Raw genomic sequence first — 16,694 nt, forward strand, 5'->3', positions numbered from 1 at the left:
AAGACACCGGATGCATGAAATGCATGGTTAGATTAGATTAGATGGTATGTAGATGTCCACTGCCATCTGTGTGAATGAGTGAATGTGACAAGTAGTGTGAAAGCGCCTTGAGTAGTCAGAAGAATTGAAAGGCACTATATAAGTATAAGTCCATTTATCATTTACCATTTACATGCATTCAATTTTTGTAATTTTAGGTTGCCTTTTGAATATCTGGCCCAGGACTACAGATGCAAACTAGCCTCTCTGGCTAACTCTGGCTCACTTACAGCTTGGCTGTTGATTATGTCCCTGAAATAAACCAATAAATAAATAAAATAAATAAAAATAGATGTAAAACAGTGAAGACAAAGCATCTGTGCTGATTTGCTGTTAAAGAGCCTGGCTGGCTTGAGGTGAGCCTGATGGACCTTTGACCTGGTTCAGTATGGTAATCACATACAGCTTCAGCTTCTGATCTTTATCTCCAGGGGAAAGTGATGTGTTGATTCCATAGCAGTCAATTCATGTAGTATTAAGGTAGACACGGTGCAGGACAGATTATCTCTCATTTACATAATCTGTTGACATAAAAAGCCTTATGTTGTTTTATATACTTTCACCATAAAAACTGTTGTAACAGAGTCAACACTGTGCTGTAATGTGGATTATTCAAACTGCTGTGGACTGCGCAACACCAACAAGTTATGCTGACAGCCATAACTGGAAGCTTAAAAAAGGATTATTTTATAGTTATGTGTGAAGGATCAAAGGCGTGAGGCTCCTCTAAACAGACCAGATTGGATGACAAATTGACTGCAGTCTTGCTGTATTCTCTGGGTACTATTTTAAAATGTAAACCCCATAGGGAAGTAGTGCTTTCTGAGCTTGGAATCCTTCTGCTGGAACAATGCTGTGATTGAGTTTTTGGGTCATGCAAATAACCAGCACCACTTGTTACTGTTGGCTAGCAAAGGCCGATACGTGTGTTAGGTAATATGCTTAAAGGGTCTTTGTGTACTGATAAACTAAAAAAAGTATGGTATTCTGATGCAATGTGAGTAAGGGATTATATTTTTCTATAATTAACTACTTACGGAACAGAACTGATTTACTTTCCTAATTTCACCCTTCTTGACAACGTGTCCCCCTCCCATGTGTCATCTCTTTTCATTTTGTTAATTCATTCTCTTTTCTTCACTGTCTCCTCAGTTGTTCCAGGCATGTGGCAACATCAGAGAGGGAGGAACCAGCAGCACAGGGGTCGAAGACATGAAGAGAGACAAGGTTACAGCGGAGGACAGGCTTGGGATCAGCTCTAACAAAATGGACAAGCTGGTAAGTATTCACCCAACTGAATCTGTGTCCTTGTTACTGATCTGTGATGGCTTAATCTGGCCCATTCTTAGGGATGGTTTATGGCGTGAGAGCTATTGCTCATCATGGGCAATTAATCCCTTTTTGCTGTTCATTTCACCTTTACACAGACAATTATGGGGTTATTAGACGAGAATGAATGCTTGAATGGTCGAATGGGTCAGATGACTGAGCACTGCAGTTTGTTATTGAGGAAGCAGGAGAATCTCCTGTTAGATTGAACTATCATACTGTGCTTTAGAAGAAAGTATAAAAGCTCATGAATGTGCTTTTGTCAACTCTGCCTCAGGTGTCTGATGTAACCATGAGCCTGAGAGACATGCAGCCATACTGGATTTCCCTCCCAAGTATTCTCTGCAGTGACAGAGTGGCCACTGGAACAGGGGCGGAGGATAAGTGTTGGAACGGCATGAGCCGTGCCAGGTAAGGTGTATATCCCTGATAAAGAAATGCATTTTAGAAAATAAGATAAAGTAACATGATATCTAACAAAACAATGGGGTTTATGCACAATATAACAGGTGCTGTGAGGTGCTACTGGTGTATTTTCCTTTTTTGGAACACAGTGAACTGTATTTATAAAATGTTGCATGAGTAGCCCCTCTTCTTGTTTTCACAGCAGTAAGCAGCCAGCTTTTACAGTTTAGGTGCCATCACTCTCAGTCTGATCACCTAATGACGATGTGTCTAGAGATAAGTGGACATTACACGACTTTCAAAGTCGTCAGATCGCTGCAGTGTTCACACTACACAACTTGTTGTCTTGTAATTGGAAGCCTTGAAGTCGTCAACAACACCAATTGCCTATGATCTGGGGCTTTTATCAGGGAGCCCCAATAACTGTCGGCAAGTGAAAAATCAGGGCTAAAGTCACGTGGTTTGAACTATGCATAAAGCAAGTGATTCCGCAGAATCCTGGGAAATGGAGGAAATGATGTACCACTAGCCCTTTTGGACACAGTGCACCGTTAAGCAAACATTACATTGTCTCCAATTAACTCGGATGAGATGATGAAAGATTTCAGACTACAATATGTGCTTCACATGTTAATCAAATGTTTCAGGTACCTTCCTGAGGTGATGGGTGATGGCCTAGCCAGCCAGATCAACAACCCTGAAGTGGAAATTGACATCACCAAACCAGATATGACAATACGCCAACAGATAATGCAGCTGAAGATCATGACGCACCGCCTAAGGAATGCGCTCAACGGCCAGGATGTGGATTTTCAGGACACCAGTGAGTACATTTACCATTACAGCCCACGTGTTTCTAAAGAACATTCACAAGAAACTTCCTCCCAGGTCAGAGTGACTTCTTAGTTATGGACATTTTTTGTACCACATAATGTAAGTAACCACCTGGTGATAGAATGGTTGTCCTTTTGCTTGGGCCTAACCCTGGACAGTGAACCTCATAATTCTTGCTGGTAGTTGAACAAATACTGTATGGACGCAGGTGTTTGATAATATGCGGCAGCGGTGTTAATTTTATGAATACGTGAGCAATGGCATTTGTAAATTGCATGTATGTTGTACCATCAGTCTTCATTTCCTGACCCTCTATCTATAGGTGACGATGTCAGCGGTTCAGGAAGTGGCATGTGCGCTGACGACATGTGTTCCCGTGGCTCGCGCCCTATTGCCCCCATCACCGACCGACCCACGCGCTACCAATACCCTCCGGAAAATAAGAAAGTGAAAGGTTCCAGCGCCAACCAGAACCTCCCCAGCATCACCATTTACCTGGTTTCACTGCTCATGTTGCTGCTCCGGCGATAATTGACGGGGGAATCTACCAACTGGGACTAAGTTTGGGACACAGAGGTTGGGGAGAGTCTGAAAGGGGAGGGAGGAGATGTTGGGGTTAGTAAATTTGCCAAAACAAAATAAGTTTAAGGAAACAACAACAAAAATCACTTTAATGGACTTCCTTTTGGTTTTGGATTAGAACAAAATGGAATTACCATTATTCATAAATGTTTTGGTTCTGCGCTATACTTTTATTTCTTGCTATATTATGACACCATTAGAGCTGGTCTTTTTGCATCATCTAATGTTTTGTTACTGGTGTTAGGGTTCTCTGAGGTTATATCTGTACCCAAGACATGTGTAAGACAATATTGCTAACAGTTTGTTGGTGTTGACACCACAGGGAGAGGGAGAATGGGACTTTGCAGTGCCGATCAGATTCCTATACATATATTTGTTATTCCACTCCTTTAAAACAGCACTTGTGTTCAGTAGAATTGTTTATTTATCAATAAGTACACGGACCACCAACTTAAACGAAATACAATATTGATGACTTTTAAAGGGGTATAATCTGGGCAGCATGGCCCAGCAGACCTTTAAATGCATTAAGCCTCACAATATCATTACATTTACACACACTCTCCCACAGCTAGGATGTGAGATCTCCGCATCAGCACTTTTTGCCATTTCATCATGTAAGCTGTAATAATAGCTGTGATCACATTCACACTGACATGATCGTCTAATGTGGGAGTAACGTGACCCACACGCCACTCTGTCCACCCACTCATCCCTGCATTCCCCCTGTTGGGACAAAGCTCCCTCTCTCTGTAGCCCCTGCCTGTAGGATCAACTAAAGAGTCCGGTGTAAGCAAAACACATGCTGGGCCAGGCCAGGTCTCAGATGACAGCAGCTTCCCACTATAGAGCACTGTATGTGGAACGGGGGTGTCGGTTTAAGACTGCCGTCCCAGCAAAGGATTGACAGTTCATGACTTTGGAAATGTGTAGCAGAACAGAAATGTCCACAGAAGCAGAAACATTGCTGTCACGTAGCGCTTTTTTGCAGTATTCTTTTATGTGCAGGGCAGAGCAAAAATATAATATGCATAATTTGGTGTGCTCCTTGCAAAGGCCCAGCGCTCCTGTAATTAGCAATTAGCAATGTCTTGCGTTTTTGTCTAATTGCATTATCCAAATCACAGTAAAAGCTACACCATGCACGTCTTTGAATCGTACTACTATTTGTATGGCAGACACTAGGGCTGCACGATATGAGGAAAATATGCGATATGCAATAATGTTGCGATAATATCAGTTGCGATAAATAAACACATATTAAAGTTTACTCAGTTCTGCCTTTCTGCTACTTTCAGTGTACTGCTAAAATACAAAACAATTGCTTTTTAAATGCAAGAAATGAGAGGAAATTATTTCCATAATTACTGTATTGAACACATTGAACTGAACACAAAAAGATGCATTGAAAAAAAAAGATTGGCAGTTACATTTTAATGTGCAGTTTTCTACTGTTACTCTGAAAATTCCTGAGTGTCTTTTGTGATGTGTTTATTGCGCAAGTTGATATCGCTATGACAATTAAAGTGATTTATTGTGCAGCCCTAACAGACACAGCAGTGTACATATTTTTTGATTTCTTCTTTGTTGTTTTCTAGAAAAAAAATAAGCCAATTAGCTTTCAAATTTTTATAACCCTGGATCATTGTATGCTATAACACTTATTTCATTCATCATCTGTCATAGCGTATCCATATCTGCCTTCCATTTTTCTGCAACTTTTCTATATCAGTGCCTCTTTTTTCCCACCCCCCTACTACCTCTACCCTTCTCCTTGCTCATCAGTTATATTGACCTTTACAGTGTTCCTCATGCTTCTACATGGTGGCAAGACAATATGACAGAGACACCATACTTCATTATGTGTCAACCTTACTGGGAATGTTGTGGGAACACAGTGTAAGGTGTTTCCTGATGAGAAGCTTGCTTGGGAGGAAACTCATACCACATGTTAATTCATGTCATTAATGTGCAGGATGATGGGACGATGCTTACGTGTATGTGTGTGTGTGTGTGTGTGTGTGTGTGTGTGTGTGTGTGTGTGTGTGTGTGTGTGTGTGTGTGTGTGTGTGTGTGTGTGTGTGTTAGTGTGTGTGTGTGTGTGTGTGTGTGTGTGTGTGTGTGTGTGTGTGTGTGTGTGTGTGTGTGTTAGTGTGTGTGTGTGTGTGTGTGTATGCGTGGACTTGATTTATGGAGCAAAAGAAAAACGGATGAAGTATCCTTTATTGCTATTGTTTGGATGGCATGGAAATGATATGTATTCAAATTTATTTGGACTTACATTGTCGGACTTAGTTCAGCTCAACTGACAGCAACAGAAGATTAATAAAGCTCATTTTTCTAAAATGGGATTTTAATCATACTACTGGAATAACTCCAAATCTCTATTTGATGGTATATTTGCTTATCAGTATTGTGTGACAGTTACATTTCAGTTGGACGACGACAAATGGACAGAAATTTTAAAATACACCATTGCTTCAGTTGCACACTGGGACAATCTACCACGATTAGTTTTATGAAAAGCCTAACAGTTGATAACACTGCTTATCCAATTAAGTTGTTTGGGAGCTCTTTCCAAATTTGAGAAGCACATCTGTTAGATACTTTTTTCATTATAGCTCTGAAAATGGGTGAGGTAGTTGTCAAGTGTTATACGTGTTACTTGATGATATTTTCTTGTTTTTCGATATGCTTAATTAATGAATGCTATATTTGCTGTGTGTATGTGTTTCTATGTGCGTGTGTCTGTCTTTCTGTTAGTCCCTGGTTAAAGAAATCTGCCTGTGACTGCCTTTGACACTTTGTCTAGGGTTGGGGTCCATTTTTAGATTCAAAAAGAGGGATACAAATGATATAAGTTGGTCCAGTCTGGAGAAAAATACACATTTTGATCAAAGAACAATTAGTATGAGCACCACATGGGTGTTCTTTTTTTTGACCCTCTAGAAAAATCTGAACATGAACGTCAAAGTCAACATTAAGCCCTGTAAGAATGAGAAATGACTCCAACTGTGATGGTGACATTCCAATTCAAAGACAACTTGCGACTCACACCTTCAGTTTCAATGACTGCCTCACAATGTCATCGGCTGAAATTTGCACAACCCTCCCCCTTCTCTCCTCCTCCACCTTTTGATCTCATTAATTTGTTGCTCAAAGTCCCCCTCCCTTTTATAAAACCTGCACTTTTATGAGGCCAATGAATGGCATTGTCTGCACAAAGACATCACAAGATGGTCGATCAATACACGAGTCAACACCTTCCAGAAACGACTATTGATTGGGGATGTGTGTATGCAGATAGATATGGCCCAGCAAGACATGTCCTGTTCAACTATGGTGAAACAGTGTAAAAACAAAGCCCCTGTGTGTGCGTGTTAGATGAGGCGGGAGAAAGGTGTGTCCAAAGTGCTGATCTCAAATCAGCTTGTGCGCCTCATTCCTGCCCTCATTCATTAGGTGGCAATTGTACATTAACGTGCACAAACAATAATGGCGGCTTTATTCTACACTGAGTTGAATACAAGAGGAATTTCTTGACGGAGCCAATTTATGAGGAAAAAAGTACGTTTAATTATCTTGTTTTTATGTACTTTGGTTTTGTTGTTTTCAGAAATCTATGGAGAGTTTGTGCATAAGGTGAAAATAGATGCCAGAAAGAGGTCGAAAAATACAAATGTCTCATTTGCTGTTGTACCTGAAATCTTGTGTCAATTATATACATTGTAAGATTTTCAACATGCCTGTGTCCTGTTTCTTTAATGCTGTTTGTGTGTGTGTGTGTGTGTGTGTGTGTGTGTGTTTTCGACAGAAAATGAAAAGATTATTGTTTTGTTCTAACATCTGGACGGCCATAAAAAGGTAAATTTCTATTCACAAACCACTTAACTCACACAGACAACATTCAGATCCGTTGTACCTAGGTTTCTTAGGAAAATTAAGTGTTTGCTCTTCTTCAAACTGCCCATACCATCTGCCTAAATTGTTTCCCAGAGCGCACCGGGGCACACTGCCACCTCAAAAGGGCCAATGCACTCCAGTGATGATGTCAGAGGTGACAGCTGTTGTCTGGCGTTACCGCACAGGGGGAAAAATGTGCAAAATGTTTAGAGCACACTAAGTGCTTTGTCTTGTTTTTGTGTGTACACAATGGAATGATCCCCCCCTCTCAGGATGTTTTTTAACAAGGTGTAGCCTCCTTGACCATGATCCTATGGGAGACCGAAATGCCATGCTTCATATACAGCCCTGCTGTGTACAAAGTGCTTCCAATATGTGAACAGAAGCTAAAGATTTTGTGGTTCTCGTGCATAACTGCAATGTTTCCATGTCTGTCATGAGTTTACAAATTATAGGAGTGAAAAAAGCCAGAAGAAAAAAAATCAGCATGCATTTGGTCAGAGTCAAAGCAGAAATATTTAACCAAGATTAGAAATATTGAATAAATCAACAATAAATCAAGTGTCACTAAACACTGCCAAGATACCCAGTTTGTCCTTGTATGTCAACCTTCTTCACAACAGCATCTGTTTGCTGTCGCAGCATGGGGATTCAAAGACAAAGTGTCTGAATAAATGTAACAATCCCAGCTCTCAAATTGTTTTTAAAAACAACCTCATGCTTAATACACCTCTACTCAGTGATAAGGAGCATTCATCTTTATACAGTGAGACAGTTGTTTTATTTAATTTCACTGAAATATTTATTCACCTCTCTGCAGTCCCCTTCCTTCAGTCGCTGCTTCTGTGCACACATGCAAGGAGACACAGTCACATTCTCACTATTGATTTTGTCTGAAGCTTTTCACCTTCTCCCTCACCCCTCACTCACAGCTCACACACCAAATGCGGCCCAGTTATTCTCACCTTTTTGGCTTTCAGTTTGCCCTCACAACCTTACATGGTCTCCGTATTTGAAATATCAGCTCAACAGGGCACATAAAATCTCCTCAGCTCAATACACCCGGAACTGCGTTTGCCTTAGGCTCCATCATGTCCCATGACAACATGCTACCAGGATTGTGCACTTAATATCTCATGAAACCTATTAAAATATATTATTCTCAGATGTAATGAATACAGGGTAATGGTGAACTCCATAAAATGTTGAATACATTTCCATTTCAGCATGACAGCAACTCAGTGGGTAGTTGTATTAGTTAAGTCCCTGGAGTAATGAATACATTCTGTGTTACACTCTCTTCTGCAGCAGGTGCCTCTGTAAACTTTCCAAATCTTTTAACGCTAGGTTACAATAAGGGAATGTTTGATAGAATATACTTGGCATTTGGAGAAGTTATCCTATTGTCTCAGCTGCTTTATCTTTATCTGCTTTTCCTATTTGATTTTGGATAACAAAAAGAATGCATGCAGATTTTCACACCAAAATGCCAAAAAATTCAAAAAGAGAGATACCCTGTCATTTTTAAAATCAGTGTAAAGTCTGGAAGTTGAATCCCCCCCCCCCCCCCCCCCCCACACACACACACACACACACACACACACACACACTCTTTGATCTGCCTTGCAATTGAACCAAAGCCTCCTGCTCCCTCTCTGATTCTCTCTCTGGTCTCAAGCTGTCCAGGTTGTTATATAATTTTACATCGGTACTTACATTTAAGATCAAGGGCTTCACATTATTCCCTCTGTCAGAATATGAGATGGGTCAAACTCCAAAAAAAGCTCACGCAGCTCAGGTTGTAGCATACAAATGCACATACTGCCACCCAGTGGGGAAAAATAGAATATCTCAAAATACAAGGGGGACGCGAGTGATGGGCTCTTTATGCCATTAAAATAGAAATTATGATTATGAGGATGAACATGACTGCACAAAACAACCTTAAATGTGTAAATGGCAACCTGCATTTTTGGCATATTCTGCTGACATCTTAAGTCAACAGTTACTATCAACTGTAAATTGAAATTGATGAACAAGATTAAGTTTAGAACCAGTGTTTTATATCGATCTAGAAACTATTTTAACTTGCCTCACAATTTGTGCTACCATTTTTTGACTGTGCCAAAATTGTTTATGCATCCAAAACTAAACTTCTACCCATCAATACAACATACAGTACTCTCCTCTTTACTACGTATTGCTCTACATTGTACAACTCAATATGAGAAGACTCAGTATTCATTAGCTGCAACTCATTTTTACTATCCTCATTACCTACAATAGTTTTTGGTACCACACTCCTCAGTATATAATAATAAATAACTAGAGACCTCCTCTCAATTGGATCACACACACCGCAGCCCGTTTTCAAACTCAACCATCTATCTGATATAAACTACACACCTGTAAAGGTTCCAGAATTTCCTTCGGGATTTATAAAGTTCTATCTTATCTTATGTTATCTTATATGTTGATTGTTGTTTAGTTTTTGTCTTTCCTATTACTTATATGGCTATGTTTTGTTTTTTGTTCTTCTTTTTTTTTGTATAGACTGTTAGCTATCTTAGAACTCTGTCTAAAATGACATGATTCATCTCAAGACGTTGATCCTATGAATAAACATCCATGTATACAACAATAAGTTGTTGTACTTATTGGGTCATAATATTGTGAAGTATATCAGCTAAAGGTCTCTGTCAACCTCTAGCAGTTGGAGTTCCCACCTTCTATAATGTGACAGTGTCACATCGGGCGTGAGGCGGGGTACACCCTGGACAGGACGCCAGTCTATCACAGGGCACATAGAGACGAACAGAGACAGACAACCATTCACAACTAAGGGCAATGCAATTTTTCTTAGAATCATCAATTAACACGTGCATGTCTTTGGATTGTGGGAGGCAACCGGAGTACCCGGAGAAAACCCACGCAGACACGGGGAGAACATGCAAACTCCACACAGAAAGGCCCTGTAACCTTCTCGCTGTGAGGCGACAGTGCTAACCACTACACCATCGTGTAGATTATGCTTTTTGTTTTTGCTTTTGATAGCAATGTTTTTGTTAAAAAGCTGTCAGGAACTGAACAGAGATGTGTTACTATATAAAAAACATGTCTCTATTATGTGATGATACCAAATCTTTCTCAAATACCAACTTAAACAGAAGTAGGCACACGCACACACACACACACACACACACACACACACACACACACACACACAAATAGGAGAGTGCAATTAACTTTGCTTTCCATTTTTTTATGAGAGTAATACTTGCCTTTTTACCTCCAGTAAACGGTAGCCGTTATCTACAGCTGTATGCTCCAGTCCAGTCCAGTAGGTGACGATAATGTGTCAGTCTTAAAACCACCAATGAAGAAAAAGAAGAAGAGTTTGTTTGGGCATTATCAGAAGTGTACCCATGAGTGTACCACTCCTTCATTCATTCATTTCATTTTTCCAGGTGACTTTGTGGAGAATTAAATGAATGAATGAAGGAGACTGCGAGAAAGATCCGTTTTTTCTTCGCAAAGGGAATCATACAGCATGGGAGGCTGAAGAGATAATGTGCAACATAAATAATCATAAACCTTTCTAAGAAAAGAAAATGAGGAAAGACACTGGAGGTTAGACACTGGTATGGTGTGACAAGAAGCTTAAAGATGACAAATCAATCTGAAAGCATGAGGAAGTTTGCTTTTGTTAGGATCAGGTGAAGTTTTGGGCTTTTACGGTAATGGTAATCAGCTGTACTGCTGGAGTAGAAAGCAAATGTAAGAAAATTGACACAGTTATAGACGCAGCAAGGAGAATTATGATTTGTAGTTTCTAGAGGTGTGCAGCAGCAGTAGTAGAGATAAGCTTTTAGGCCCTCTTAAACCCCAGGAAATAGATCATTTACAGGAGAGTGGGACATAAGTGGGAATGGGTTATTTTATTTAATAAATGGAGATCTTAAGTTTGATTCTAGAAGTTGGTGGTAATGCATTTTGGATGCCAGACATCGTTTAAATCTAAAGAAGAAGAATTGTCTGGGAGTAACCTTTAGCCAGAAGCAGAATGCTCAGGTGTCTGTAGGACTGCAGATACAAACAGACATTGACCACTATGTCAAGGTAAAACCTGTTAATCTCACCTCTTTACATGCTTTTATTTTGAAGTAGACTGTACACTTGAGTTGAATCTTTTCCCAACCGTCTTCCGATATATTTTATGATGTCATGATAATGTGAACATGCATGGAGCCCCGAAGCTGAGATAAGCTATCAAACTGTAACAAATACAAGTTTGCATTTCTCCAAAACAACAGTGTGCATCCTTGGGGTCTAACAAACATGTTGAATTTGGGTTTTTTTTCTTCTTCCCTGCCGCTTGTTGGAGCATTTCAGCACATCTTGGCGTTCTTTAGATTAAAAAAAATGCAAACAGTTTGACGTGTGTCGAAAAGTACAGGTGCAAACAACTAAAAACTAATGATGGATGAGAAGCTTTGTGCCAGTGTATTAGAATTAGTACCCAACACATGCCAGGCAGTATTAGACATTACCTCTAAAACATAATAGGATTATAATCATGATTATCTTGTACTGCTGCAACTGGAAATTAGGGACAACAATGTGTACAGTAGAAATGGCTATAACTATTGTTTGTGTCAGGCTAAGAGAAAAAACATAAACTGAAAATGTTGCCTTTATCATGTTCAATAAGTAAACAAAGAATGTGCCCTGGTTAAGGGCCTCATTGAAATATCAGAATGTCCACCTCCAGTCAGAGGGCAATAAATATGATGACATTGAGAAGTCCCTACTGGTCGACTCTACCTCAGCATTGGATTTGCAAGTTTAGGGCTGATTTAAAACAGTAATAGTATTATTATTATTATTATTATTAATAATAATAATAATTATTATTATTTGATAAAGCACCTTTTACAGGCAAAGTTACTTGTGCTTCACATGATAAAATTGTAAAAAAAAAAAATCCCAAACAGTAAAATGAGCAAGCCAAAAAAAATACAACTGTGAATAAAAGTAAAACATTTAAAAAACACAAAATTACATGAGAAAGAAGTCAATTGAAACAAGTGAGGGGTGTTAACAGAAGGGGGCATGTTGAGCCATTTTCAACCCAAGAAATGCTGATTTCTAGAAATTTGGTGAGTAATCGATATTAACACCAGCATTGATGTGTTTCATCACAGCACAGTCATTATCAATTAGTTTACAGCTTCAAAAATCACTTTTACATATGCAGTACCTCTTGAACACTCAAAGGCCGAAGAAAACCTTGTCTCAAGTTAGATAATGACATCAGATCTTTCCATTTTGTCATGTAACCTTTGATTGTTTTTATTTTTAAACAAACTTTTACATCTATTTGTTTGCTTCGGAAAAGGTGTAACTCATAAATCTGACAAAAGAACCTGAAGATTTTTTGTGCATGTCCCTTAAAGACCAGCGTTAAGGGAAAACTTCATAACGTGTGTTGCCATGTGTAAATGCAGTTGCATATCTTGATCAGCCAGGTGGCACTGTGGCATCACCACACGGCTGCTCGCAACAGTAAATCAAGTGTTGTTTAGAACCACAGGATGTGCTTTCACTGAATGCTGGGAAATGGCAGTGCTCATGCCTTTCTCGTGCTGCACACACAAGGACAAAAAAACACAACACAAATATATAATTGACACAAATGCTACAGTGTCAACACACTTTTCCATCAGCTTTGGAACGATTCCTCATGACACTTTATGAATTCAGCTGACATTTGAGCAAGCCACAGGGACTTAAGCCATCTTCTGTGGACCTGAAACAATCCATAATAACCTCTGACCCCCTGACCTTCTCAGTTGTCATGTTGCTCCAGGAGTTCAGCTGGAAGTGTCTGGAACTGTAGAGTGAGGTCATTCTGCTGATCTTGTCATTCTTAGAGGACAAAAGGAAGAGGACCAGAAAGGGAAAGGAAAGAGAATCCACTTTGTTAAGCCCTGTAAGCCCTGCGGTGAACTGCTAAAATTATATGCCACATGTACAGTATCATATGCTTAATCACAAGGTATTTGCGAGAAGCAGAAGCGAACAGTGAAGCAGAAGTAAGCAGTGACATTTCATGATGTAAAAGTTTGTGGAATTAAAGGGCCTGGAAAGTTAGTAGACCACAGTAAAAGCTTAATTATGCTTCTTCTTGTTTCTGTGGCCTACAGAGTACTTATGGTCAGTTTCAACAACATTTTCAGGTTTACCCCCTCCTTTGGCTGAAGCACAATTCTGTGATCAGGATTTATAGTATGTGACCTCTACACAGTATTTGACACTGTATTGCAGTGAATTGGAAATGTTCATATTCCGCTGTCTTCATGCTCCCAGCAATAGTAATAGTAATTAGAAGTGGTATTTTGTTATGCGGCAGGAAATGATTGCAATTTGAAATTATTTTAAAATTGTGTTCAACAACATTTCCAGATGAAGTGTGCTCAGTTTAGTATAGATTTAAAAAGTATGAGTCCCCAGCAGTGTCACAATTTCATACTACACTATACTGTACATATTCAGTATGTAATATGCTGTCATAGATGATTGTTTTTAGGGTTATGACAGTTTTGTACTAACAGATAATGATTAAATGTGCTAAAAGGCATCAATCAACCTGCAACTTTGGAATGACAAAAAAAAAACGAAATTAATATGACAATGAATACTTTTTAATTATCAATTAAATTAAATTAAATTCAATTCAATTGACATCCTCGAGCTTTCTAACCACAATCAATCATTTAATTACTTGCCTCTTCTTCTGTGAAATGCATTGTGGTAGAAGCTTTTTTTTCTAGTATAAAAACTGACATCACTTACCTACATGTTATCAATACTTTTTCAATAGAGCATAAGCCTATGACCGCAGATTGCCAGAGTCTGCCGGGCTTTCCTGTTCTGCGGTTTCAGGTTCAGGCCACTCTTGATGTATAAATACTGACATATAGTATATACATGTGGTCCCTTTTCCAACGTGAACGAACTACATACCCAAAATCTGCTTAAAACTGATATTTACCGAAACAATAACGGACACAGTCTTTGATGTGGTTGCTACTTCGTAGGTAAAAAAAGACATGAATTTCTTCTTCAGGAGATATTTGTGATTATTTGTTGTATGTAGATTAACAAAACATTCCAACATTAGATTAATTATTATTAAATGTGTTATCAAAGGTATGTATTATTCATATGATTTCTTCCTAACAGAAAATGAAAACTTGATTAAGATGCTGTCACTGTGAGAGATTTAAACTTTTTAGAAATGGGAGTGCCGGGGGACTTTGACCCAGTGGTCCTTTAAATCTGGTTTCTCATTCCACCTGTCTTGTGCCCTGGGTAAGCTTCATCTTTACACTGTAAGCACACAAACACACACACACACACACGCACACACACACGCACACACGCACACACACACACACACACACACACACACACACACACACACACACACACACACACACACACACACACACACACACACACACACACACACACACATCTATATGCATATTTGACAGATCGTCCATCAAGCCCTCAATGAGCCGAGCTGAGGATCTGGGGAGTGTGATCTAAATGAGAAATCATTGACTGGGAAACTGTGTGGTAATGGGTTCTGCTTCTGATTGGATAAGGAGATTGAACCAAGAGATGACTTGGCCACCTGCATTTCTGTGGTAGAGGTGCAGACTAAAAATGAGAGGGTTCAATAAGCAAAAAGCAGACACTGAAAAATGTAGAGGAGGAGTGATACAATGAGAGAAATGGGACTGAAAACTGTTAATTGCTTTTCTCACTTGTGCTCATTGCTTCTATAACCACATAACACAAAACACTGATTTACGATTAGTAATGGTCAACAAGTCAATGCTGAGTGTTAATGTGTTTTGAGAGTGTGTATTACAGTGGTAATTGCTAATATAACACACAGTCTGTGTGCAGGACAATGTTTTGACATTTAGGATTTGACATGGGCTTTGTTACATTTTTGTGTGTGCGTGAATGTGTGTGTGCCCTGCCATTGAGCCTGCAACAGGCCAATAATGCTCTGAGCATCACCTGGCACCTTTATTTATTGATCTGATGATGCATGCTGGGAGAAAAGATAGCTTTCAAAGGTCAATGTTAATATTAGAAGGTCAATGTGTTAACTCGCCGCTGTTGTTTGTTTGCTTGTGTGCATGACTGCATAACTGCTGTGTAGATGTGTGCTTGTGTTAAATGAGCTAATAATCTAAATAACAATAATATTTATTTTCATTTTCCGTCCTCGAGGCAAAAAGCTTTGAGCACTGCTGTTATGACATTTATTGATGGCTTGTCCATCTTGTGCATGTGTGAATGCATTGTTTGAAATAAGTAATTGCATGTGACTATTTTACATGTGAATGTAGTGATAGGAACTAATGTTTATCCTTTTAATTAGCATTAAGTGAGGTTGCGATACAGAACACCATTGCAAACCGGAAAAATATGAAATAGACAAAATCCCAATAATGAATAAAAATAAAATTAAAAAAATGCAATCACAAACTCCAATTGTCAGCTGGCACAGCAATTAATAAAACGACTATGTGAAATTACAAATTGATGATTAGAGTTTGATGACACGTTTTTTCCCTTTTTCAAAACATGTCATAACTCAATGTAGTAAGTGTAAGTGTGAAGTGCTGATTGCTCTTTGTATTCAAATGCAGCACTGGAGTTTAATTTGCAGAGGTCACCCTATGACAGTGGATCAGTGTCCACCAGACAGAGGTCAGATTGATTTGACCTCTTTTTTTCTCCCCCTCCACTGCCAGATGTTTGTCCCATTTAGCGTGACGGACTCATGGATGTGGGCCGTATGCATGTAAGTGTGTGTGTGTGTGTGTGTGTGTGTGTGTGCTTTCTGTCCATACGTGGCTCCACAAAGCAATGGCCCTGACTGAGGCTGATAGATTGTACTGAAATTTCTGTCACGGGCCAGGGGAGAAGAGGAAAAGACAGGTCGGAGGAGACAGAGAGATGCATTTTGATGGTGTCCCTGTGTAACAAACGACAAGATGGGGAGTGAGTGGGATAAGCTGTCACTGGGAGCTGACATTAAGTGATTGGCTGTCAGGCTAGTTTTGTTTTTCCTCATTAACAAGTCCACCTCCTAAATGTTGCTTTGTGTAGCCAGAAAACTACTTTATGAGCCTCTCCAGTCAACCGTTCCATGATAACATGTTCAGAGATACAAAAAACAATTTACCTAGTGTCAAATGTTTTTGCTGTCAAGGAACTTATTCTGAAGGAAGTGGAGAAGGTTGGCGCATAAACTGAAAGGTGTATCCAACTAGCGGGGGCTGAGGTCACATGGTTAATAGGATACTTTCTTAACTGCTGCAAGTGTATAGGTGAATGAATGAGAGCCCCATTAACCTCTTCTGGATTAGAGATCCCTAATCACAGGAAAAGCGTATGCGTCCTAATCACATTAATTTCACTTGGCTTCAAGTGGAATTAATTAATCAGTAAATTGTTGTTGGGTCTGCATGATTTTGGATGAAGTTGGATTTATTTATGGATTTATTTATTTT

The 16,694-nt window shown here is 39.3% G+C and overlaps 1 protein-coding gene across 1 annotated transcript in view; it reads left to right on the forward strand.

Annotated features, from left to right (window-relative positions):
* The window catches only part of gpc1b (glypican 1b), a 71,807-nt gene extending 64,877 nt beyond the window's left edge, over positions 1-6,930 (forward strand). Inside the window, exons 8-11 of the mRNA XM_083928241.1 lie at positions 1,192-1,317; positions 1,646-1,779; positions 2,421-2,596; positions 2,930-6,930. Of these exons, the coding sequence (XP_083784367.1) occupies positions 1,192-1,317; positions 1,646-1,779; positions 2,421-2,596; positions 2,930-3,138 (645 nt within the window). The 3' untranslated portion in view covers positions 3,139-6,930. The remainder of the gene's footprint in view (positions 1-1,191; positions 1,318-1,645; positions 1,780-2,420; positions 2,597-2,929) is intronic.
* Positions 6,931-16,694: the final 9,764 nt, after the last annotated feature.

This window comes from Echiichthys vipera (genome assembly GCF_963691815.1).
Source record: "Echiichthys vipera genome assembly, chromosome: 15".
Lineage (NCBI taxonomy): Eukaryota > Metazoa > Chordata > Actinopteri > Perciformes > Trachinidae > Echiichthys > Echiichthys vipera.